This window comes from Canis lupus, chromosome 26 (assembly GCF_011100685.1).
Source record: "Canis lupus familiaris isolate Mischka breed German Shepherd chromosome 26, alternate assembly UU_Cfam_GSD_1.0, whole genome shotgun sequence".
In the NCBI taxonomy this organism is placed as follows: domain Eukaryota; kingdom Metazoa; phylum Chordata; class Mammalia; order Carnivora; family Canidae; genus Canis; species Canis lupus.
In genome coordinates, this window is record NC_049247.1 from 1,833,205 (window position 1) to 1,858,863 (window position 25,659).

General features: G+C 51.8%; 1 protein-coding gene across 11 annotated transcripts in view; it reads left to right on the forward strand.

Moving 5' to 3' along the window:
* Positions 1–25,659, forward strand: part of RIMBP2 (RIMS binding protein 2) — a 226,623-nt gene that overhangs the window by 127,139 nt on the left and 73,825 nt on the right. For 4 of the 11 annotated variants that reach the window (XM_038574723.1, XM_038574726.1, XM_038574724.1 and 1 more), the window contains exons 1-3: positions 257–468; positions 3,531–3,620; positions 12,280–12,402. In XM_038574723.1, the coding sequence (XP_038430651.1) occupies positions 313–468; positions 3,531–3,620; positions 12,280–12,402 (369 nt within the window). In that variant the 5' untranslated portion in view covers positions 257–312. Of the gene's footprint in view, positions 1–252; positions 469–3,530; positions 3,621–12,279; positions 12,403–25,659 lie in introns of those variants that run through there. The other 7 variants (XM_038574720.1, XM_038574722.1, XM_038574721.1 and 4 more) reach the window with 4 other exon arrangements.

Here is a 25,659-nt window from a genome sequence, read left to right on the forward strand (position 1 = left end):
TGGTCCAGAGTCAACAGTGTCAAACTTGCAGAACAGGGGATGACAGTGGGGGCACAGTGTACACCGTAGCATGGAACCAGGCAGGTGCACCTAGCGTCTGGGGCACCACTGTGGCTGGCCGCTTACCCCAGGCTGTGGAAAGCTTTGCTACTCAGACAAGAGTGTCAGATTATATTAAATATACTCTGTCCTCCTCCTCCTCCCTCTCCCGAGAATTGTCATAGCTGTGCCACCCGCGCCTGTTGGGAGACTCTCATTTTGTCGTGTTGCGACCACAAGCCCACATCTTTTGGGGGCCTTCTGGTCTCAAGCATGCGACCAATACACAAGGTGATCTGTATTTTGCTTGGCGGCATTTCTTTGGTGGTGCTGATTAATTCAGAAAGGAGCCCTTTAATTGGAGCGGGGACAGCATCCCTGGGTGGGCAGCTCTGGTCCTGCACAGTGTCAATGATGAGAGCTTCCAGGGTAAGTCTTCTCACTTTTTAGCATCTTAATAGGATCAGAAGCATGAACAGCAGGCATTTTCTGAATCTTCCCCTAAGTAATACAAATACATGCATGTCAGAGCAGCATTGTGCCCTGTTATGACAGGGGGTGAAGTCTGCAGTAACTGTAGTAGGCAGGACAAGACTACAAAGTCCCCCCATCCCTGCAACCAGCCCCATAACTCCCTGCCCCCAGCCACCTCTAGGTTTTCCTAGGGGGTAAACAGCACATATGGATAAAGTGAGATACCCATGATGTGGATAATAAATCAGTCTTTTCAGGCTCAAACTGGTATCTTCTCTCTCTTCTTTGGGCCTTTGCTAGATGTCTTTGTCAATGGATGGGCTTCTTTCGGCAACAATGTGCAAAGTGCTTTGGCACCCTGCTCAGGTAATTTGTGATGATTTAAGTATAGGGTGGGGGATTGTTTGGGGATGATTTTGTTTTCAGTAGTTCTTTCTGCGGTTGGCTTCTTGTGGAGGATGTGTGTGGGGGGTACCAGTATACTAAGTGGTACCTGGAGTGCCAATTCATGCTTGGACTGATTTGGAGAAATGGCATCTGCAAGAGATGGTGATGATTCTTTATGTTTGCCTGGTGACACCGTTCTTCCTTGACAGGATTTAGATCCTGAGCTTTTTTTCTTGGGAAAATTGATTTCATCAGGTTAAGCCTTGAATCACTGAGAAGGAATAAAAACAAAACAAGTGGATGTGACATTTCTACAGCCTCCAGAAAATTGGCTGAAAGAGCCAGCCCTGTTTCCTTTCCTGATGTTCCTTACCTGCAGTCAAGTCTTCTAAGTGAGGTACAAAGAAAGGTGATGTTAATGAAAGCATCACTTGGTGGTAGAATGTGGAAGATGGGAAGATGTAGACAAATGTGGTGGTGCCTGCAGTAGGGAAGAGGCCACCTGATTGAGCCAGGTCATGTCCTCAGTTTTGTATGAGAATTACTGCACTTAATCTCCACACCATCTGACGTTTACATCCTTAGACCTTGGAGAGTGTGGAGGTGCCAGATAGCCTGCTTGAGACCATGCAGCTTGCAAGAGGAAGAGCTAGAGGTTGTAGTTAGGCAGTTTGACCTCAAATTCCATACTCCAACCCCTGTAACCCCTACATTTCTCCTATAATCCTCTGAGATATGGCTGTCTTTCATCTACTGCCAAGCATCTGAGGTCTCCAAGGTCAGGACTCTGGTGTATTAATGAGTATACTCATCCCCTTTATATCACCAACATTATGGGGGGATATCTCTGAGGAGGCAATGTGATCGCCACATTGTCAATCAAGCTCATTCCCATAAGTCGAGGAATCACGGTTCCCAAAACAAAACACCACTAGTACGGTGTGGGGGTAAGGAGGTTGCTTCCTTGCATTTTATCACCATGGAAATGAGGTGGGTGCCAAAGAGTGGAGATACTCCTGAGGATGGTGGTGGAGAGGAAAGGATATTGACCAAAATATGGGACCTGGAAATAGCCAGCCTCCTTCCTGTGGGAAGTGTCTGAAACCATAGGAATTTCTTCCCATTTCCTGTTGAGAGGGTGAATGGAGCCTAAAACCAGAGCAGGCAAGGTATGATAGAGGAGACTAAGCAGATCAGTTAGAGATGTGGGTGGCTTCTGAATATTAACTCACTGGGGGAGCAACCAGAAGTCAAACCTGAAGGACCAGGCAAACAAGGAAACTGCAGACCTGACTGCTGGAGCCTGATGAGTTGCCAGTCGCCTCCCACTGGGGCCACTAATTGTCGCTATTAACCTCTTTCTTGTTCTTTCTGATGGATGTCCTCCCTTCCTTCCCCTTTGTGAGAACCCTCAATGTACTTGTTGAAGTCATTTTCAGATTGCTTTATTATTTTTATTTCCTCTGGAGTAAATGTATGCTGATTATTGATTTTGTTGGATCTGTTTAGAAATGTGAGTTGTTGTTTCCTCTGTTTTGGAATTTCTATTTTCAGACTTTTAAAAAAGATTTTATTTATTAAAGAGACACACAGAGAGAGGCAGAGACACAGGCAGAGGGAGAAGCAGGCTCCATGCAGGGAGCCCCATGAGGGACCAGAAACATGCCCTAAGCCAAAGGCAGACGCTCAACCATGAAGCACCCAGGCGTCCCTAGACTTTTCTTTAATGGGGAATCTTACCCCCAATTTCTCTCTCTTTCTGTGCTCACCCCCACCCTATGTCTGACCTCTTTGTAATTACTACACCGCACCTTAGAATGCCCCTAGTCTTGGATTAGGTTTTATTACAGGTAGTTCACTGTTCCTGTACTAGGTGATGTAACTGCACACACTGAGCAGTGGGCCTGCTCCCTCTGCTCCCCCAGGTGTGTTGCCTCACGTAAGCTAGAACTCTGGGCAGACGTCACTTATTTTCAGCTTCTGGGGGCTGGAGGCTGGACTAGCTTCAGGTCAGGCAGTGAGCTTTGCTCAGGTCTCTTGCCTCATGCAGGAGATTTGAGTCCCAAATATTCTGAAAAGCTAAACCAAACCTGGACTCCCAATTTTGTGCCTATGTCTGGGCAGAGAATCTGGAAGGTCCTAGCACCACAGGTGCTGCAGCCAATCATAGTCCTCAAGGACTTTTACCTCATTTTTGAGCAGGACAAACCGTTTAAAATGTTCTCTAGTGTTTAATATGGCAATGTGTTTGGAGCAGTGCTTGTGAGCAAAGGGTCAGGTCAAAGCTTGACTTAATAACTACATTGCCTCTGGATACAAACATATAATGCAGGTAAGTACGCCACCTGTAGGGGATGATTTTTCTGCTGGGAATCTCACTATGTGCTTAATACATATTTCATTATATTCTTATAATATCATCATGGAGCATTACTGCTCCCATTTTATAGAGTAGGATACTCATGGATCAGAAGAAAGAAAGAAGCTGGTCCCACATTACACAACTTATGGATTGCAGAATCACTCCCAACCCTGGGCCTCACATCGAAATCCGATCCCTTAGCGACCCTGCTCTGCCTCATCCCTGAAGTTGAGGAGTCATCTCATGAAACTCTTTCCTTCTGTCCTAGGAAAACCAACTGAAGGCTGCCACCCATGGGGAACACGGCTTGAGACCACACTATGCAGGCCTTCCTGCAAGAGCCTGGCAGCCTGACAAGGTAACCAACCAGAGATGGGGGCTGGGGCGGGGCAGGGAGGGGATTCAAGGAGGAAGGGGGTGCAGGGAGAGACACAATCACACAAGTCCACCCAATGCATGGGTGGCCAGTTTCTGTGTCACGCCTCTTCTGTTCCTTCTTGTAACACCTACACAAAGCACCCAGTGGTGTCTCATTCAGCGTCCACTGGTTATCTCCGCTTGGAAGTCTGTGGGATCGTATCCTTAACAACAAGGCCAGAGCAAACCCTTTGGGGTCCCTCAAACCCTCCCATACCAGTCCTCCCCCCAGCTTTTATCTGTCCTGTCCATGGCACTGCCATCCACCCACTGCACAAGGCAAGGTGCTAGGAGACTTCTGGATTATTCCCTGACCTCACACCTATATCCGGCTCACCAACAAGCCATGTCAGAGCATCCCTCCCCGTTTTCATCTTAGTCATAGCCTCTGAGGCTGAAAACATCCTCTAATTGGCCCACTTCCCTTCATGTCACCTTAGGTCATTTTCTGGTAGCAGCCAGAGTGCTCTAGTGATGTGACCAGGTGACGTTGCTCCTTTGAGAAATCTTCCAATGCTTCCCCAAGAGGAAAATGACTTCTCCCCCCTGGCACCATCTTGTTCAGCTTTACCAGCCACTTCACCTTTGACTCATGAAGTTCTGGCCACTTTGATCTTTTTGTTCCTCAGTCCATCAAGCTTGTCTCCTCTATCAATAACTTTCTCTGCTTAGAATCCTATCCTCTCATCTTCAAAGACCTACCAGATTCTTCATTATTCTGAAGAGTTACCTTGTCAGCAAGACTTTCCATGGCTTCACATTCTGTGTCTGACCCTCACTCCTCCTTTGGTCTTTGTAACCTCACTGGTTTTGTTTTCTTGTATCTCTTATCACTTGGTCTATCCCGTGTCTTCATTTATGTGTTTGTCTGTCTCCCCGCTATAAGAATGCTAGCTCCAAGGGAGCAGAGACCTTTGTATTCATCGGTATACCCCTGCACCCACAACAGCATGTGAGGTAGGTGCTCAAAGAGTAGTTAGTAGTTGATGTTTGACTGTTGGTTGCAGTTGCTAATTTCACAGCTGCACTAAGAATATTTCTAAGAATAACTGAGCTCTAACAATTCACCCCAAAATTGGAACTTTCTTGATTTGACACTGATTTTTCTGCCTTCCAGTTGGCCAATTTTTTTTTAAGATGTGCTTTTCAGAAAATAACAAGTATTAGCAAGGATGTGGAGAAATTGGAACCCTCATGCGCCATGGATGAGAATGGAAGATGGTGCAGCTGCCATGGAAAACAGGATAGTGGCTCCTTAAACAATTAAAAATAGAGTGACTATATGATCCTGTACTTCTATTTCTGGGTATATCTACAAAAGAATCGAAAGCAGGGTCTTGAAGAGATATTTGTACACCAGTTCTCATAGCAGCCCTATTCACGCTAGCCAAAGTGGGGAAGCAGTCCAAGGGTCCATTGGCAGCTAAATGGAGAAACAAAATGTGGTCTGTATTTCCAATGCAATAGTATTCAGCCTTAAAAAGGATGTTCTGACGCCTGCTACTACATGGATGAACCTTGAGGACATGATGCTCAGTGACATAAGCCAGCCACAAAAGACAGTTACTGTAGGATTCCACATAGGTCTCTAGATATTCAGGGGTCTGAATCCTCAGAGTCGGGTAGAAAGATGAGAGCTGAGAGCTGGGAAGGAAGGGCTAGTGTTCAGTGGGGCAGAGTCTCAGTTTTGAGAGGACGAATAGAGTTCTGGAGATGGATGGAGGTGATCGTTGCCCAACAATGCAACGTGTCACTGAACTGTACATTTTAAAAATGGTTAAGATGGTTAAATATTATGTGACGTATATTTTATTTATGCTATTTTCTGAAGAGATGTGTGCCCACTGCCTCCCAGGAGTTCACAGAGCGCCTTCCATCCTATCCTGCCAACCCCCACTCTCTGTGTTCCTTCTTTCCAAATCTGCTCTGAGAGAAGGCTCTGGTAAACTCACTCTCACCGAGGCATGGATGCATAATGAGGCTTAATGACTCCCTCTGCCCAGGACTATTTTTATTAAACAAGAACAGGAATGTAAAATAATGGTGGTGTTTCTTGCACCAGATGCAGGCTGACAATAGGGCTGGTGGGAGCTGGCCACGGGGCTGCTGAACCTGGGAGATCTCCTCTCTCCTACTCACTCCCCACGCACTTGTGTTCGCTCCTGTGCCAGGAATGCCAACGGCAGCTTTGTGAGGGCACAGAGAGATGGAGCAGAAGCGGGGGCGATGGTACCACCTGGAGGCATCAAGCCTGGCCAGTGCTGTCAGCAGTGGGTTAGAGCCATAGCTCTTGGGCATCACTGCCCTGGCAAGGTCTCCTTTCTTGGCCCTGCCTGTGTAGCTGTGCTAACAGGCAACCCTGCTCCCATAGGATCGCCACAAAATACAATGTTTTTCCAATTAAGGTTTGAAACTTCTTCTTATGCTGCCTCTCCACCGTGGCCTTTTAAACAAGGCTGTGAGGCACCGACATGAGCTCGTGTTCCTTTCAGCTTTGCAGGGGCGTGTGAGGGCACCCATCGACTTACCAGCAGAGACGGGAATAGCAGACCTTTCAGAGAGAAGGCAGGGAGACTGGCAGGGCCCTCAGCTCTGTCCTGGCCCTCTGCTCATTTTGCAAGCTCAGTGTTTCTTCAATGTGCCTGGGCTGGCTGTCTGAGAGACAGAGATGGGCACAGGGATGGGATGGGGGTGGGGTGGAATGGGGTGGAATGGGAATGAGGATGGAGGTGATAAAGATGCGGATGGGATTGGATTGGGGATGGGGTTAGATTTGGAGAGAGAGAGGGACCAAGGGAGAGGGAAGGCATGAGGAAAAAGCAGTTCTCACAAGATTGTCCTTTGGGCCGGTGTGTGTGTGTCCCAGGGTAACTAGGGGAGGTGAAGGGGCCAGGTTGGTTAGTGATGCTGAAAAGTATTGAACCATAGCACCAGATTCATGGGGTGAGGGAGCTGTCCCCACGACTCTGCAGAAACACAAGGAACCCTCCTGCTTCTCAGGATGGCGTCTGGAAGTTCCCAACGCCCCCATCTGAGTGTGGCTTGGGGTTGCAATCTGCTTCTCGGGAGCCCTGATTAAGAAAGTAGTATTCATGACCCAGGCCCCTAATTATGGAAGCAGAAAGACGAGTCGTCAGTGTCCTCCCTGAAGCCTGCCCTAAGCCTGCTTAGATGCAAAATCTGAGGCAGGCTTTCTTGGACTATCGGGTAGAGCTCCCCGGGGCAGGCATCCCTGTGCAAGGAAACAAGTGAGTGGGTGACCCAGGACAAGTGAATGTGTTCAATGCCCTTCAGACTGGAAAATCCAACTTTTTACTGATTTCAAAAAAATCATTAAGATTTCCCATTTGCCTAGGTCCAAAGGGGCCTATAACTGCCCCCAATCTGGATAGCTGTCCCTGTGGCCAATGGCAGGTCCAGGGCATCTTCTCAGGAGTAACACCTGCCAGACCTCTCAGGCTGTTCTGTGGCTGCCGCCAACATCTGTGTTTGGAAATGGAAATGAGTTGAGTGGCTTGAAGCCCAGGCATTAACATGCTGCTGTGCCTGTGGGTGGTGATAGGGTCCCAGGCCACGTGCCGGTGGTGTCCCATATCCTGCAGCCAGTCTCTGTGTAAGGGGTTAAGTCCATGACTTGGGACCCCATAACCTGTGAACTCCACTTATCTGCTGGCCAGAAATCCACAGGTGGTAGGAACCCTGGGTCCAGTTATGAATCACTGTTATGAATCATGATCATCCGACTCACCTCTGTTCTCCCTCTTCAACTAATGAAAGAAGATGACAGGCATTTATAAAGACAACACCTGTACAGACACCTGGGGTTTGTGGGGCTAAGTATCCTGGCTGAAAGGAGGGGCCCTGGCCCAGAGGTCACGCCTGAATGTCATGTAGTTTTCCTCAAAACAAGATCTCCTGTGAGTGAGCCTCGCTTTCCAGGTGAGCAGAGCAAAGAAAGAATTGTCTGGACTGCTGGCTCTGAACATCTAGAAACTTTTCCTATCTCATATCTTTGTTCTTCATGGGGTCACGGTTTATACGTCTTGATGAAAACCTTTTTATGTCCATTTGGCTCTTCCGAGACTTCTTGCTCCATAACTGGCTCGGTTCCCAGGAGGATGTTCTGGTCCAAGTGCAGGTGTGGCAAGGGTGTGGGTTGGCTCCCCAGGAGTGCTCTCTGTTCGTGAAAGGGCCCAGCTTTGAGCTCTGATGGCAGGCAGCAGGGACCAGGGAGCAGGTAAGCCAGCAGGCCTCTGTACTGAAACTCCTGGCACAGTCGGGGCTTCGGAAGGCTACCTAGCAGGGAGCAAGGCCTGAGGCACCAGCCTGGCAAGCGACCCTGCTGAGCTGACATTTGCAGTGCTTTTTATTTGGAAGCATCTGTTTCCAGGTGGAATCAGCTGCTACCAAACCAGAAAGAATGCCTTCTCTGGGTTTGTCTGCTGGGATTCTTTCCAGCTGCCGTGTAGCAGGGCCCCGAGCCTGGTGGCATGAATAGCCGGCGGCATCATTGTTCTCATGCAACAGGATGTCCAGAGCCCAGGAGGAGGACATCGGCTCCTGCCTTCCTTCAGTGCCACCCTTCGTGGGCTGTGACTTTTCTGGGTTGTTTTGTTTTGTTTTTCTCAAATATTTTATTTTATTTATTTGAAAGAGAGAAAGCATGAGAGGGAGAGGGAGAAGCAGACTCCCCGCTGAGCAGGGAGCCCAATGCGGAACTTGACCCCAGGATCCTGGGATCACGACCAGCGCCGAAGGCAGATGCTCTACTGGTTGGGCCACCCCAGTGCCCTGGGCCATGACGTCTGTGATCTCTAGGACAGAGTGGCTGTCCCACCCCAGAGCATCACATCCTCACTGTAACTACAAGAAGAATAGACAAATCTTTCCTAGGAAAATGTTGTGTTCACAAAGGGCTGTTGCCTCCTAGAGATTTCTGCTGTTGTCACATGGAGTCTCTAGTTGGGTCACAGGCTGCCCTGGGGTCAGAAGTCCCCAAACAAAGGTTGGGTGGGCTGCATCCCTTCTGGAAGCTCTGGGAGATAAGCCAGCTGCTCACCTTTTCCAGCGTCTGGAGACGCTGACATGCCATGGCTCGTGAGCACTTCCTCCACCCACGGCCAGCAGAACCAGATCTTCAGAATCTGCCTTTCTGGCCTTGACGTTCCTGTCTCCCTCCTGTAAGGACCCACGTAGGCCGTCTAGGATGAGGCCTGTGACTCAGTCGCCTCTGCAAAGTGCCTTTGCCTTGTAAGGGAGCTCAGCCCCGGGTTCCCAGGTCACGGGTGTGGATGTCTCTGCAGGGTCATTATCCAGTGTTCCCATGGGTCCCGTGCCTGCCGGAAGGTTCCAGATCCACAGTTGCCGGTTGGGAACTGTCCATCCTGGATGGCATCCTTGTGCAATGCCCCTTGGGGCGTGATTCCTGTCTGTCCTGTGCTTGTATAGGGGACTGGTCAATCCAGGAATGCTTGTGTCAAGCTGCACAGGGAACCTAAGCCCCGTGGGCACCCCGACAAAGTGAGAGTTGGAATCTGTTTCTCAGAAACATTTTACTTAGGTGGACTTTGAACTGTTCCTTTTGCTTCTCTGCTGCTGAAGAACTGTTTTCTTTGTAGATTTAATCCACCAGAGTCCCAGTAGGAAATAGTTGGCTCCTGCAAGCAGGTGGTGGAAGTGAGGAAGTACTCAGGAGGGTGTGTGGACATCCTGGAAGCAGGCGGAGTGCTGGGAGGCGGCAGTGGCGGGTGGGACAGAGAGCCCTCCAGCCCCCCAGGGCGCCAGGCACAGAGTGCCAGGGAGAGACTTTGCAAGTGGAGCTGCGGCTATTGGGAGGGGCGCCGTGTCGGGGTCCCCAGGACCCCCCAGACACTGTGATTCACTAGGAAGACTTGTCGGGCTCGGTACACAGGCACCTTCATGGCTGTGATTCATCCCGGCAAAGGGATATGAAGTACAGTCTGCGGGGGGAAGGCTCAGGGCAGGATCCAGGGGCAGGATCCGGGGGCAGCCAGGTTCCAGCCTCCAGAGCCTCCATGGGGGTCACGCAGGATGCACTCAGTCCCAGTAGCACCAGGTGTCATAGCACGCGTGAAGGGTTGTCCCAGGAAGCCCACTAGAGCCAGGCACCCGGGGTGGTTACGGGGTGTTGTTCTCTCCCCGGCAAACTCCAAATCCCCGCCTCCCTGAAGGAGAGCAAGTAGTCTGCAGAAACCACGGGGTTTGCATGGAGTCTGGATGCAGGGAGGTCCTCCCATCACTTAGGGAATGGTGGGGTTCCTCCTGAAAATCCCAGTTCCTAGCCGCCAGCAGGTGGTTCCAGGGACGGTGGCTTCGGACCTGCTGAGAGAGCTCTTTTGTGCACAGGCCCCCTGCGGGTTGCTGGCAAGGGAGTGAACACCAGCCTGTCTGCCCTCTAGCCCCTGCTGTCCTGCTGGGGTCTCCCACTGGCCAAACCCCATCAGGAGCTAGATAGTCTGGGAGGCTGGCCTCCTGATGCCTGGAACACGATGGGCATGGGTGGACCAGCAAAATCCCTCTGTCCAGGAACACAGTCTTCCCCGGTGCCTTTCCACTCCTGGAGCACTGAGTGCACCAGGCACTCCTCCAGGCTCTGATGACAGAAAATTAGGTCACAGGGACAAGTCCTGTCCAACTGGGACTTGGATTCTAATGAGGAGCAACCACAGGGAAATGTAAACAGCTACACAGATAGTGAGATATTCCAGATAGTGAGAAATGCTTGAGGGAAATAAGGCATGGCAAAGCAGCGAGGGTGCTGGGGGCAGCCAAGTGGGGAGGGTTTCATCACCTAGAGCACAGTGGGAGGACCTCTTTGAGGAGGTGGCATAAATGATGAGAAGGAGCCAGACTTGCCAGGATCAAGAGAAGAGGGAGTAGTGGATAGGTACTTGCTGTGGTGCAGACAGCATGTGCAAAAGCCCTGCGGTAAGAGTTTGGCTTGTTTACAGGATAAAGGGAGGGCCAGGGCAGCCAGAGCATGTGAGTGGTGGTCCTGGGGCAGAGCATCAGATCGGACAGCTGGTGAAGCAGAGGCTGCAGAAGCATGCAGGTGGGGCCGGAAGTCTGGACACAGTTCTAATTTCTGTGGCAGCCACAGGAGGGTCCGGTCCGAGGGAGGCAAACCCTGATTTACATCGGGGTGTATGTGTGCTGGCTGCTACAGGAGGCTGGCCATGGAGTGCTGGACGTTGCTCTTGGCAGAGTTAGAACGTGGGAAGTGGTGGCTCTGGGAAGCCGTGCCCTAGCATTGGGGTTCAGGTGTGAGTTCCATTCAGTTCAGATAGGTCACGACATTTTCACCAGGAGCATTTGAATGTTTTCCCAAGCTCGCTGCCTGATGTCTCCTGCTGGAGCAGAGCGACTTTAACATGCTCTCGTGTATCAGACCTCTCTCTGACCTCGTAATAACAGCCTCCCCATAACCCTGTGCCATTCGGCGGTGCCACGTGGGGCCTTCCTTTCTTCTAATGACAGAAATTGTTTCGTGGAACTTGTACTCTGTACATAGAGTGCTTGAAACAGAAAGGGAGCTGACAAACAGGACTTCGTGGCAGACTCTTATTGAAGCCATAGTGCAGGTTGTAACATATGGGAAGGAGGGGAAGAAATTCAAAGACTGTGGTTGGTTCAAATATGCCGCACAGCGAAAACTGATGGGAAATGAACCAAGGTACCTATCTGCCTCATTGCCACATCCTGACTGTTTTCAGAGAAGCCATAGGAAAGATGGAGGGTTAGTGGGGCCTCCCACATAAGTTCAAAACTTGGCCCTGGGAGCTGTGGTCTTAGAGTGCACGTAGTTTCTGAGATCATTAGCACATCCATCACCCTAAAGCACAGGGAGCCTTATGGCCATTTTTATCTGCTTTTAAGACAAACATGAAATTTTTAGACAAAACAATTAATATCCTGGACAAATTGGGTAATACTCTTATCTGTTATGGTTCTCCATTCAAAGGGACAAAAAATGATTCAGATTAGTGTAAGCAAACAAAGGGAATTTATTAGCTGCATGACTGGAAAGGAATATACTAGCTTCAGGCACAGTTTGACCTAGGTGCTCAAATTATATCATCAGGATCCTGCTTTTCCTTCTGCTTCTCTTGGTTCTATGTCCATCTTGTTCTCAGATGGATTATCCCCTCATGGTGGCTCCAGCTCTAACCACGTGTCCTCAACTTTCCAAGTCCATTGGACAAAAGATGGAGTCTCTTCCCAGGCTTCCCTGGCAGTCCAATATCTCATTCTGCATGGATGCACCTGGACCTTGTGTTCCCCCCGACCAGGCACTATATCCAGGGGATGGGATTGCCCTGGTTGGGCAGGCCTGGGTCACAGTACCATTCCTGAGCCAGTGCCTGTCGTTGTGACAGGGGAGGCGGGAGGAAGAGGGATGTTGTGCGCTAACTGCTCAGCCCTGGCCACATGCATTCACCCCAGCAGGACTGGCCTGGCATGAAGTCCACGGTCCAGGCTGGGGGAGGAGGAAGCGGTAGATGCCAGCTGGGGAGAGACGCCTGCGCAGCTCTTGCACATGCTGTAACCGGCCCCCTTCTCTCTCTCCTTGCTCCTTGTAGGTGAAAGCAGAGCATGCTTGGCTCTACCACGTGCTTGCCATAGTGACCAGAGAACGCGATTTGGCCGTGAAGGAGAATCTTCGGCTCCAAGCCAAGCTGGAGAACCTAGAACAGGTCCTAAAGGTAGGACAGTGATGCCTCTACTGCCCCGGGGCCAGCATGTGGGGCTCAGACTGCAGGGCTGCACAGAGGCCAGTGGTGGAGACTGTTTGATACCACCATCCAGAGTCAGGGCTCTCGGGCTGTTTTCATGCCTTTTGTGGTATCAAAAGCATTAAATAACACAATTCAAATATTTCTGGAAGTGGTCCCAGTGAAATCAGTTATGCATTCCCATTTCTTAGGATGCTGACCATAATCCCTTCTGGGGAAACTGTTGGCTCCTGGAGGGAAGCAGATCTGTGGCTGGCAGGGACTGGGGTGAGGTGGGGATGGAGAGCGGCTGCTTTTCTTTTGGGGTGATGGATGTTCTGGAATCTGTGTGATGATCAACAGATATACCAAAGCTCCTGCTCTGTATATGCTTGCCTCGACTTCCCTGAAGGCAGGGCCCAGGCTGGCTGTGACTGCTCTGTGGCCACCATTTGCTCTGCATTCAGAGCAGCACCCCTATTGAAATGAGCTCCTACCATGCAATCATGCATTTCCACAGCGTGCAGATGACCGCCTGAGTTCTCTGAAGGCATGAAGCACGGCCGTTCAGCCCTGCCTTCGGTGGTCGGGATGGCGTGGGTGTCAGGTGAACCCGGCAGCAGCTAGGCTGGGAATCCCTGGCTGTGCCCAGGGCAGGCTCTGCCAACGGATGCTGGATTCACGTCATTGGGAGGGATGGTGCAGAGCATAGAGGTTCTCAGAGGGGCCGTCTGGCAGCCCGAGGGCATTTGTGATTGGCATGACCGGGGAGGGGGCTTATTGGTGTCTGGATGGCAGGGACCCCTCCAGGGCATGCTCCAAGACAGGGAATCAAGTGGCCCTGAGGCTGGGAAACTATGCGGATTAGTTTCCTGTTGCTGCTGTAACAAATGGCTGCAGCCTGAAACAGCACGAATGTGTCCTGCTATAGTGGGGGGGACCAAGCATCCAGGATCAAGGCGTGAGCAGGGTGCTCCATCTGAAGGCTGTGCACAGACTCCGTTGCGTGTCTTTTCAACCTTCTCGTGGCCATGTGCGGCCGCTGCCTCCACCTGCAAAGCCAGTGATGTGGCATCTTCCCTCGTCTCTGCCTCCTGCATAAAGGAAACTGTGGTGACGCTGAGTCTCAGCGTCGGACAGTCTCCCATCAACGCCCTTCCCTAACCACACCTACAGAGTGAAGTGACATGTGAACAGGCTGCAGGGATCAGGAGGTGGGCATCTCTGGGGGCTGGAATCCAGCCTGCCTCAGCAGCAATAATGCTGATCCTATCTGTGGGCAGAGGAGGCCTCATTTATAGGTTCAGGAGTGTGAAAGCTTATGTGTGCAAACCTCTGTATCCCTGCCTGCCTGGGTGCTTGGGGCTAGTCTTTCCTCCTACCTGGAGGGCACTGAGCACGTGTATCATGACCAGACTTGTGGAGCCCCCTGCCCTGACCCGATCTGACCCCGGGTGTGGATGTCAGGGTCCTGCACCCATGTAGACGTCCCAGGTTCCAGGCTCAGGTTCTGTACCCCATGCCTGCCAACATCTCTCTCTCTGGCTGCCCTCCTTTGTAAGGGTGGACACACCAGAGGTGTCATCCGTCCTTGGGGGGTAGGCTAGAGAGGTGACCTATGCAGGACCAGGGGGGAAACCTGAGGACCCTGTGACAGAGAACTCCAGGGTCGAGAGGCTACGGTATGGTCTGGGGATGGAGTGTGGGATCCGGGTGGGCTTGTCCCCGGGAAGCCAGGAAATAGGGGCCCTGTGTCTAAGGGTGGCACTGGGTGGTAGCTGGGTGGGCAGCCTATAAGCAGCTGTCAGGGGCGCTGCTATCTCTGTCAGTAGAGGTCAGTGCCCATGAAGCCCCGTGGGGACATGTGACAGCCTGTGAGGCCCCATGGGGATCTGTGACAGCCATGAGGCCCCGTGGGGGTATGTGATAGCCATGAGGCTCTGTGAGAACATGTCACAGCCCTCTGGGGACATGTCATAGCCATGGGGGCCCCATGGGGACTTGTGACAGCCATGAGGCCCCATGGGGACCTGTGACAGCCATGAGGCCCTGTGGGGACACATGATAGCCGTGAGGTCCTGGGCTCTGGTATTTCCCTCCCCTGGTCTCTCTGGGCCCCCCTTTGCTGTTGTCACCTGCCCGTCACATGGGACTTGACAGCCAGAGTGGCACCACTTAAACAGAGATCGGATCCCAATGCTGCCCCAGCTGTCCCCATGACCAGTCACTCACACCAGGAGCCTCACCCCTGGGCAGGCCTCTCTGGGCTCATACCCTCTGCCCAACGCTCCCATGGCTCTGGTCATCCCCTGGGTCCAGAGCACAGCCAGGTGCTTAATACCCACTGGACAAAATTCCTCTCCGTTCACCATTTTTTTTAAGGTTTTATTTATTTGATAGCGCATGAACAGGGGGACAGGCAGAGGGAGATGGAGAAGCAGACTCCACACTGAGCAGGGAGCCCAACGTGGGGCTTGATCCCAGGGCCCTGAGATCATGACCTGAGCCAAAGGCAGACACTTCCCTGCCTGAGCCCCCAGGTGCCCTTCTGTGGGGCTCTAAGGAATGAATGAACTATAGCAGTCAAGGACGATGCCCCCAGGAGGGCACCGCTGCTCCCCCGCAGGGACCAGGGAAGAGCATGAGGTGGTGGGTTCTGGGTGAGATTCCGAGGTAGAAAAACAGAATTTGCTGAGGGCCTGGACATGGGGTGTGGCAGACAGGGAGTGACACGGACCACGCCAGGGGTCAGGCTGTAAGTTTTTGCTGTGACTTAGAACATGGGTGATGGGGACTCGGGTGTCAGGATCACCTTGTGCTGGAGATGGGGTGCACTGTGACCAGGGGATCCTTTGTCCTGCTAATCATCATGAAGGTGGCTCCATTCAGTTACCAGAAGACATGTGAGGTGGAAGCGATTCATTTGGGTTCTAGTGTGATGCTCGGATGGCAATCACAGCACCTTGTCATTTGATCGTCTGGTGGTCACAGTTGACGAAATTGTCCCACCTCGTACCTGATGCTGTCTTCTAAGCCCTCGGAGGGATGGGGGGCAGAGGGGACACAATGCTCAGTACATGAAGCATGCCTGCTTTGTGCTAACGTGCATGACTACAGCCCTGGCATCACGCCAGCGTGTGTTCCGTGTCTGTCTGAACGGATAATTAGTCCATTGGTCACGTTCAGATGTTGGGTTTTTTGTTTCCAAATATTGCTGATGTGCTGCTTGTCTCCATCCTGGGAATTCAGTCTAGCTAAAGATCCCATGCAGCATGTCTCTGATGGCCTATAATTGGTCATGTAAATCAGGAGTCCAGCAACACGCAGTGCTTCCAGAGGCCTTTCCGCTGGATCAGGGGCTGCCAGGTAACTCGGCACTTGAATAGCCAGAAGCGTGTGACCCAAATGCTGATTCGAAGAGGACACGAGTTTGCCTCCGACACTCCCCAGGGCTGCTGTGACTGGCCTGGTGAGAGACCCACGGAAACCCACACTTAAGGACATGCTTGATCATTCGACAATATTTTGTGAGCACCTGATATGTGCCAAACACTCCAGGTGCTGGACCAAAGTGACCTAAGTTCACACCCTTGATTCACATGAAGTTATTTGTTTTATTTTTATTTTTTTTAAAGATTTTATTTATTTATTCATGAGAGACACACAGAGAGAGGCAGAGACACAGGCAGAGGGAGAAGCAGGCTCCCTGTGGGGAGTATGATGTGGGACTTGATCCTGGATCCTGGGATCACACCCTGAGCCAAAGGTAGATGCTCAACCGCTGAGCCACCCAGGCGTCCCTTATACCAAGTTCATAAGCAAATAAGTGTCAGGTGGCGACAAGTACAAAAGACAAAGATGGCTTTGTATGCAGCACTTGGGGAAGACCTCATTGATGGTGTGATCTTTGTGGGGGTAACTGGGTGGAGGGAGGGAGGGAGTGTGCAGAGCAAGCAGAGGCTGAGGCAGGGGTGAGTCCCTGACATGTCTGAGGAACAGGGAGAGGTCTAGGAAGCAGATGAGGTCAGGAAGATGGGGGGGAGTCAGGAAAGTTCAGGTCTTGAAGGCTGAACCACACTGGCCTCCCTCTACTGCCTCCCGCAGGCATGCTCCATCCACCCCAGGGCCTTTGCATGTGCCATGCCTGTTGTCTGATTGCTTTTGTCCCAGTCACCCTCCAGGAGACAGTAAGTGCCACATGGACAGGTCCTATATTTTTTCTGCTTATCAATATATGTGCCACACAGGCATAGAAAAACCACATAATAAATGTGGGCTGAGTGGCAGACGGGCACAGAATATTCTTAAGTCTGCCCAGTGGAACCAGTCTCTTCCGAGCAACCTGCTCACAATAGCTGCTCAGCTTTCCGGAGACCTTCAGATGTGACCTACCTGAATTATCCCCTAGAGCCCATTTTCCATACTGCAGCCGCAGCCACATTGGTAAAATAAAACAAAATTGCTGCTTACACCTAGCAATTGCTTCTTATTGCAGAGAGATTAAAATCTGAACTCTTAGCACAGGACCCCACACTGTGTCCCCCACCTTTACCCCCACTTCCACCCTGAGCCCTGTCACCCAGTGCCCAGCCACAGTGGCTTTCTCTTTCTGGAACATGCAGCACCTGTTTCTACTGCAAGGCCTTTGCACTTATGGTTTGGAATGCTGTTTTCCTCAGCAGCAGTTTGTCCCTGTCTTGGTTGCATGTCACTTCCTTGGCAATACCTCTTCCGACCCTCTATCTCTCTCTCTTTAAAGATTTTATTTATTTATTCATGAGAGACACACAGAGAGAGGCAGAGACATAGTCAGAGGGAGAAGCAGACTCCACGCAGGGACCCTGATGAGGGACTAGATCCCAGGACCTGAGCCAAAGGCAGATGCGCTTTACCACTGAGCCACCCAAGCGCCCCTCTTCCGACCTGCTCATCCACAGGAGCCACTGTCCTGCCTGTCATCACCACAGTGTCTGATTCCATTCTCTTCAAAGATGCCCATTTTATTTGTTTGTTTTTTTTCACTTGTGTATTGTTTGTTTTCCCTACAAAATGTAAGATCCCCGGTGCCTAGGACAGAAGGTGGCATACGGTGGGCACTCAGTAAATACCCACCGACCGGAGTAGATTAGGAACTGAGCAGATCATGCAGGGTGAGCAGTGAGAGGCCGGGGACTGCCGCTGTGGCCACCATTGCCCACGCTCTCTGCGGGGAATGACCACTCAGGTGAAGGTCTGCGGCTGAGGTTGCTCACTGGGGTTTGCACATGCTCTGCACACACCCAGCTCAAATCAGAAGCCGCCTCCTCCTAGCACAGAGTGTATCCCTGAGGACAAAGTGCTGGAGTGTTCACGGTTCCTGGCGTGTACATGGCCCGGCTAGGGGGCCCCATGCTGACTTCCAGGCCTCCAAACTCAGCGGTCCAGGCACATGTGTCTGACCTGGTGACAAGATGGAGCAAGCGGAACAGACTTTCTCTCCAACGTCTCAGACTCAAAAATTCTGCGGGATGGCCTGAGTGTTTTTCATGTGGACCTCCTGTTGCCAGGAACACAGGTGTCCTAGGTCCTGGGCATCATACCAGCTCCCGTGGAGAGGAAAAGTCACTCAGGACTTCTCAGTCACTGTGTCCTCCTTCTGCTCTGTTTCCTTGCTCAGGATCAGGAAGGCAGTGCTGCTTGTAAGACAGAACAGGTGGCTATCTGTGGTTTAGGACAGGATGAGAGCCCTGGCCAGGGACAGTGGCCTGCCCAAAACACTCCACCTGGACATCGCTGATGAAGCAGACAGGAGCCGATGGGTGCAGCCACTGTCCCCTGGTGGCCCAAGGACAGCTCCTGGTGACAAGGCCATAGTCCTGGAGGAGAGTGGGGTGTGGTGGGGTGACCATGTCCCCCACATTCACATCTGCTCAGAGCCTGAGTGTGACCTTGCCTGGAAAGAAGGCCTGCAGGTAGGATGGAGTGAGACCAGGCCCCACGAGAGGGGGCATGGCTTGGTCTGGAGACTTGGAGACTCAGGCACCAGACCATGGGGGCAGAGATGGGAAGTTATGCAGCCGGAGATTGACAAGGGGTGCTAGGGACCAGCAGGCAGAGGGACCCTGCCCTCAGCCCCAGAGGGAGCCCAGCCCACCCACAACATCTGACCACAGGCCTTGCCAGCAAGACTGCGGAGGGAGGCTGGGTGTTACCTGGCCTTTTTGGGACCGTCTTGTCATTGAGACTGAGTGCCCCCGGTTCTGCATGCACCATGCCAGCGACCCTGTGCCAGCCTGCCTCCCAGCACCCTGTACCTGTGCCAGGCTTGGAAGTTCACTCAGGTACATTTTGACGGCCTTGATTAAGCACACTTGGCGCATTATATTTTGTGATTCAAAGGGAAAGGGAAAAAAACCCTTCAGGACCAGGTTCTATTCTCATAATTCAACAGATCGGTCCATTTAAATGCAGACAATCTAAGGCTAATTTTGTTAATGAACAACTGATTATCTGGGAACAACTGATTATCTGGGTTTAATAAGTGACTCTCACGGTAACAATTAATCTCCCTTTATCTGCGGGGCCTTCCCTGTGCCTGCCCTCTCCTCATACCTTTGCACAGAAATATAGCCCTGTGCTGCCAAGTGCAGATCTGCCTGCTGCCAGTCTCGGTGGTAACTAATGTTTGTAGCTCATTTTCTCTGTTCTGGACTCAGGCTCCGGTAACACCCTCTGGGGCTTTCTGCACCATGAAAGTCATGTTGAGGGCTCCGTCTCCAGCCAAACCCTTGATGGGCCTGATCCAAGCCACGATAGTGTCGTCTCAATGTTCAGATCTGAGCCAGACGCAGGAAATTTGCTGCTCTGGAAGCTGCCCTGGCTGCCCCCACCTCTTCAGGGAGAGGCTTTGCATGAGGCTGCATGCAGGCTGGTTGCCGGCTGGTGCCGTGGGACCCACACGCATCCTGCTCTGCACCCGGCAGAAGGACGGCACCGGGTCTCGTCCTGAGACTTGGACCCTCACCCCCTCCACCGTGGAGTTGACAGTTTTCTCTCCAGGGCAGGGCTGTTGAGTCCCTCGTTCTCTGCTGGGTCCTGAGCCAGCTCATCCAAAATCCAAGCTGCTGAACATGCTGGGTGTTCCACTTTGTGGTCATCAGGAGCATGTGAGTGAAAACAGCAGCGGGATGTGGGGCCCCTCCGTCAGATTGAGACGCATTTGGGAGGGGCAGCAGGGAACAGGTGCACCGGACGGCCCTTCTGGGTCCTGGTCCTGCCCATTCCCGTGTGGCGCGTGTGCAGCCTCCGTCCGGGAGCCTACCCAGACACGCGATGCCCCCAGTACGCACTCTCCACGGGTTGGGCCGCAGCCTCCGCACTGGCAGACTCAGGCGCAGCACTCGCCAGACGCGGGGTGAGTGTGCTTCGGATCAGCCTGCAATCATCACTAGTGGCCAAAGTGTGTACCCAAGTGAGGGCTTCAGCGTGTCATCCCGGGGGTGCAACGGACCATGGAGAGGGATTGGACCTGCCCCTTTCCCGTACCTCTTCCCACCCACTCCCACGCACCCCTGCACCACAGACACACACACCACGCCGGCCCCTGCCTCCCTGAGCTTCCCCCAACCTTTACTTGGCGGGCTCCTTGTCATCATGTGGGTCTCGGCCAAATGTCATGTCCCTCACCAGCTTGAGTAAAGTGTCCACTACATCCTTCCCCACCTCGTGTATCCCCCTGCCTCGCCATCATGCTGTTGGTCCCTGAAACTTGCGTTCGTTTGCTAGATAGCCTGTTTATTTCCTGCCTCCCCCCCTCCGCAGGATGTAAGCTTCACCAGAATGAAATTAATCTTTCACTTGTTCATTATTCTGTTGCAAGCATCCAAGCATCTGGCACAGAATAAGTGTTCTGTAGTGGTGTTTGGATACATGACAGCACGTGTCCAGAATGTAAACTGCATTTCAGCCCAAGCCTGTAGTTCCTAAGATAAGACACCAAGGCTTATTGCTTCCCCATTTCCCTGTCACCCGGCTGCTGCATCCAGAGGCGTGTGATCACTCCTCCATTGTCCTGGCCATCCCATCCACGGCCCCATTCACACAAGCCTTCCTCCATCCTGGCACTTGCTTCAGTCCTTGCTCCCACAGGACCTTTGCACATACCATCCCCTCTGCCTAGAATGCCCTGCCCATCCTGCTTCTAACCAACTCCTGCTCATTCCCAAAACTTCCACTCACTGGTCACCTCCCCAGGACTCATCTATTCATGAATCACAACTCTCATCACTGAGAGCTTCTCCATGATTTTTATGGCATATATAGATGTAATTGTACCCACGACAACCACTACATAAATAGGGGAAGTAAAGATACGGCACTGTGGTCGTGTTTGTGTGTTCCACGTAGAGAGGCAAGTTACAATTCTGAGTAGATTATTTAAATTTAAACATGTATATTGAGATCCCTGAGGCAACCACTAAAAATTGGGTACAAATTTATAGCCCAACACTCAGTAGATACACTAAAATAAAATGCTAAAAACTGGGCACCTGGGGGGTTCAGTCGGTGAAGCGTCTGCCTTCAGCTTAGGTCATGATCCTGGGGTCCTGGGATCGAGTCCCGAGTCAGGGTTCCTGCTCAATAGGGGTGGAGTGGGGATCTGCTTCTTCCTCTGTCCATCCCCCATGCTCATGCCCTCTCTCTCTCAAATAAATAAATTTAAAAAAATCTTATATAAAAAAAGTAGTGCTAAAAACCATTCAGACAATCCCAAAAAAAGGCAGGAAAGGGAAATTGGAACAGGAAAGGGACAGAAAAAAACAAAACCCCAAAAACAGAAAACAGATAATAAGACGGCGTACTTAGGACTCACCGATAATTGCATTAAGCAATTCTGGGCAGGTCACTTTGAAAATCATATCCTGCTTGGTCCTTGCAATGACCTTGGGAAGGCAAGCTCCTCTCTCTGTTTGGCAGATGAGCACACTGCCCAGGGAGGGCAGGAAGGCCTGTGAGCACCTTCTGACGGTCTGTGCCCTCGGCCCTGGCCGCCGCAGGGGCCGCCGGGCTCCAGGAGGAGGGGTCTGAAGGACGGCATAGCCTGAGCACCCTGTCCTGTGTCTCTGCCTTCGCTGGGGAGTCCACGGGAGGAAGGACAGATTGGGAGTCAGGGAGGCTCTCAGATGTCATCCCACGGGCTCCCAGCGTCCTAATTCTCTTCAGTGTGAGAAATCAGACGCTCTGGCCAAGATACGTCTCTGCTTCCAGAATGCACGTGGCCCTGTTTTCATGCTAATTCTCGTTATGAATGAATCTGACTTGCATGGATGGGGCGAGAAGTCACGGACGCGGAGGACAGACCAACCCCTCGCAACGCCTCCTCTTCCCCGTGTCTGAGGACGTGAGCTTGGTCGGCGCTGGGATTCTTGCCACCAGATGTGGCGTGTAAGGAAATTGTGTGCAGAGATGCTTTGCTATTGCCACCGTGCATACCGGAGCCCATGAACGTGCCACTAACCGCGTCGCCAGTAACTCCTAATGAGAGAAATTATTTTTTCCTTCATTTCTTTGCTCAGGCAGGGCCGGATCCAAAGCAGAAGACAAATCCTCCTTTGATCCACCTGTGAGGAGATAATGCAATTTGCTCCATGCGTGAGCTTTCCCGGGGAAGCGGCATCTTGACATTTGCAGGCCACTTAAGAGCTGGTGCTGTGGCTGACATCAGATATAAATATCGCCGGTTTAAAAATAAATCCCGCCACAGGCAGAGCATTTTAGACAGGAGTTCTTGCCGCGGTGCCTGATCCTTAGTGCTTTTCAGATGTGAAATGTTCCTGCGGAATGGGGCCTGTGCCCTTGGCATTGGGAAGCTATCTGTAAAAGGAGGTAAAGCCAAACATTAGGAATTTGGTGGGATTTTGTCTTTGGGTGAAAGCCAAGGGTCTCCAAGCTCTCTGTGAGAACATGTGGGTCCCCGGTGCTCCCAGGGACAGCCTGAATCACAAAGACTTGAGAAATGATAAGAATGACGATGTAAATCGCCTCCCAAGATAATGCAGGCTGCCCTTTATTGCCCTGGCCGCATGGCACGCACTCCACATCGTGGCCAAGGATGGAGGGTATCTAGCGGCCCGTGAGCTTCAGAGACACCACACGACAGGGTCTCGCATGGAGAGACCTTGTCGTGCAGGAAGCCTGCGTATAGGTGCATCCCACATGTATGAGAAGCCTCCTGCAGGGCAGGGAGATGACAGAGTGAAGGGCTGTGAGCACAGGTCAGGGAGCTGGGCTCCCTGGGTTCAAGTCCTTGCTGCATCACTTCCTGGCTGGGCAACCTTGGGCAGTTTATGTAACTTCCTTGGTTGCCTTCTCTATAGACGGGAGTAAAAATGTGCCTGCCCCCAAGGTTGTTGTAAAGATTCAGTGAGTCATGTGTATGAAATACTTAGCACAACAGTCCTTCTACAACTTGTGTTTAGGTGAGATTGAGGATGCTGGTGTCTGGGGCTGGGAAGACCTTGCCAGCAACCTGCTTACAGGACAAGATTATAGGGCTATCACCTACAATGAGCACATCTACAATGTGCTGTGGCCCCACATGCGGCATCAGGTGCTCCCACACAGATTTGAGGTTTCCCGGTCACCCCCCTCCTTCCACTTGACCCTGAGCTCATCCCCTTGCTCCTTCCTGGGCTGGAAGGTCCCAGTGAGGTTAAAGTGTGGCCTCCGTGTACGTCCTCTGGACTGGCCATCAGCCTGGAGTTTCAGGCTGGTTGCTGGTTCTGTTGGACTCCTGGGTCTCCAGCTCCACACATCATGGTCACCCTGTGAGGAAGTTAATCTCTTGCCAGTGACTTTGAGCTTGGGACTTGTTTGCCTGAGCAATGGAGAGACATGGCACCTGGTATCTACCAGGTAGATACCAGCCTGACATGACTCTTGTGGTAAACCAAGCACCCTGACCCCATCCACCCCTGCCTCCCTGATCAGTTTATGCTCTTTCTGCTGCTAAGAAGATGTCAATCATTTCTGCAAAGCTCCTTTGACTCTCTTACCCCAAACAGGGCATTGAAACAGCCCCAAAGCTGTCGTGATCCACTAGCTGTCTCTTTATTTTGAGAAGCAAGATGAAAAAATTGTGAACTTTCAGTGCATGATGTAAGACATGGAATAAATTGTGTGGCAGCCATAAATGGTGTTGAAAAATATTTTAGTTTGGGATCCTTGGGTGGCGCAGCGGTTAAGCGCCTGCCTTTGGCCCAGGGCGCGATCCTGGAGACCCGGGATCGAGTCCCACGTCGGGCTCCTGGTGCATGGAGCCTGCTTCTCCCTCTGCCTGTGTCTCTGCCTCTCTCTTTCTCTCTGTGACTATCATAAATAATAATAAAAAAAATTAAAAAAAAATATTTTAGTTTGAACAAGTTGGGTTAAAGTTCATAGAAACCTATGTCAAATAGTTTGAAGAAAAAAAAGAAGAAAGTCATTGGTTGATAAAGTGGGATAGATGAGAACTAGGTTGGGCTTCAGGCATGGCTGAATCAAGGTGCTCAGATGATGTCATCAAGAATAGTCTCTCTTCAGGCACCTGGGTGGCTCAGTTTGTTAAGTGTCCGACTCTTGATCTCAGCTCAGGTCTTGATCTGCCATCCACAATTCAGTCTGAGTCTGGAGGCCTGAGATTTGGGGGCTGATTTTAAGTCCTGGCCTGAGTCTGAAAGCCTGAGAACAAGGAAACAGGTGTCCAAAGGCAGGAGAGGATGGATGTGTCTCAGTTCAGGCCCAGAGGGTGTGCCTTTTGCCACCTCTTTGTCCTTCAAGTCCTAGTGGAGTGGATGGGGGCCACCCACATGGGGGATAACTACTCCTTTCTCCTTCCACCCACTCAAATGCCATTGTCTTCTGTAAACCCCTCCCAGATGCACCCAGAAATACCACTTTCCTAGCTCCCTGGGGACCCCTACTCTATCAGGTAGACATATAAAGGCATGTGGGTGACTTCCACCCTGGAGCGTGAGCCTGGCCATTTCTGGGGGCAGGGGGTCCTGTTGGGGGCAGGGAGACCACCTGTGTCACCTGGTGGTGGCAGATACAGAAGACTGTGTTGCACTTGGAAGCACTTTGCAAAGCTCTGGATGTTGAGCGAGAAAGGACATGGGGACTGAGGAAGACAGCTAGCTCCTTGGCTGGAGGAATTGTGTAGATGTTTGGTGCCCATGCTGAGATGGGCAGGCTGGGGAGGAAGTGGTTTGGGAGAGAAAATCCAGACCTCAATTTTGGACAGGCTAAATTTGAGATTCCTCCTACCATACGTGGAGAGGGTGAGTGGGCAGGTGGCTATGAACAAAGAGATAAGGATTCAATTTGGAAGCATGAGTGTATAAATGGCAGTTATAGCTGTGATGTGGGATATCAGCCTGGGAAAGACTACAGCAGAGCAAGAGACCCCTGTGTTGTGTCAAGAGACCACGCAGGTAGGGAGCCGGGCAGGACCCGGGCTTCTGGGCAGGCACGGGGTGTGCCTGTGCAGGAATGGCTGTAGGTGGAGAGGTGCCAAAGGATGAGTCCCTGGAGCACGAGGTGGCCATGGCTGGATGGCCCCTAGCTTCCCTGTCACCCAGGGGGATGTCAGGCAGGGGGTGTCAGCTGAGTGCTGGGAGAAGCCAAATAGCAGAGTGGGCAGTGAGGATGTGGATGTGGCCAGTGGAGACGCCTCCGGGCCATGTGACTGGGAAGGACATCAAGTGCAGGGACAGCAGCAGGCTGGGGGCAGGGGGCGGTTTGAAGGGACAGGTGGGGTGTGAGCTCCCGAGAATCTGTCCTCCCTGCTACGGCATCACAGCCTTGAGCAGCGAACCCCACTAGGGGCGCGTACTTGTACACACATGTGCGTTTCTGACAACCAGTCCATAGGACTGTTTCCTCAGCCCCCAAAATTCTGGATCCAGTGGTTTTCATCCATCTGGGCTGTAAGTCCAGGTAAGGAACCCATGGAGGGTCTGCTACCCTGCGACAGCCCTGCAGCCCCGAAGCCTGTGGCGGCACGCTTGGGCCATCTCCCTGTCCAGTCAGTGTTTCTAATAAATCCTTGTAAGGAAAATAGTTTCCTCCTTCCCTAATAGCTTCCTTCCTGAAGCTAAATAAAGAGTACACAGGCTGTATTCAGCAGTGCCCACTTCCAAAATAAACAGAAGCACAGGAATTAGCCGGAACAATAGTGTAATTAGACAGCTGCATAATTGTTCATGCAAACCAGGTTGCCTCTCAGAGCCT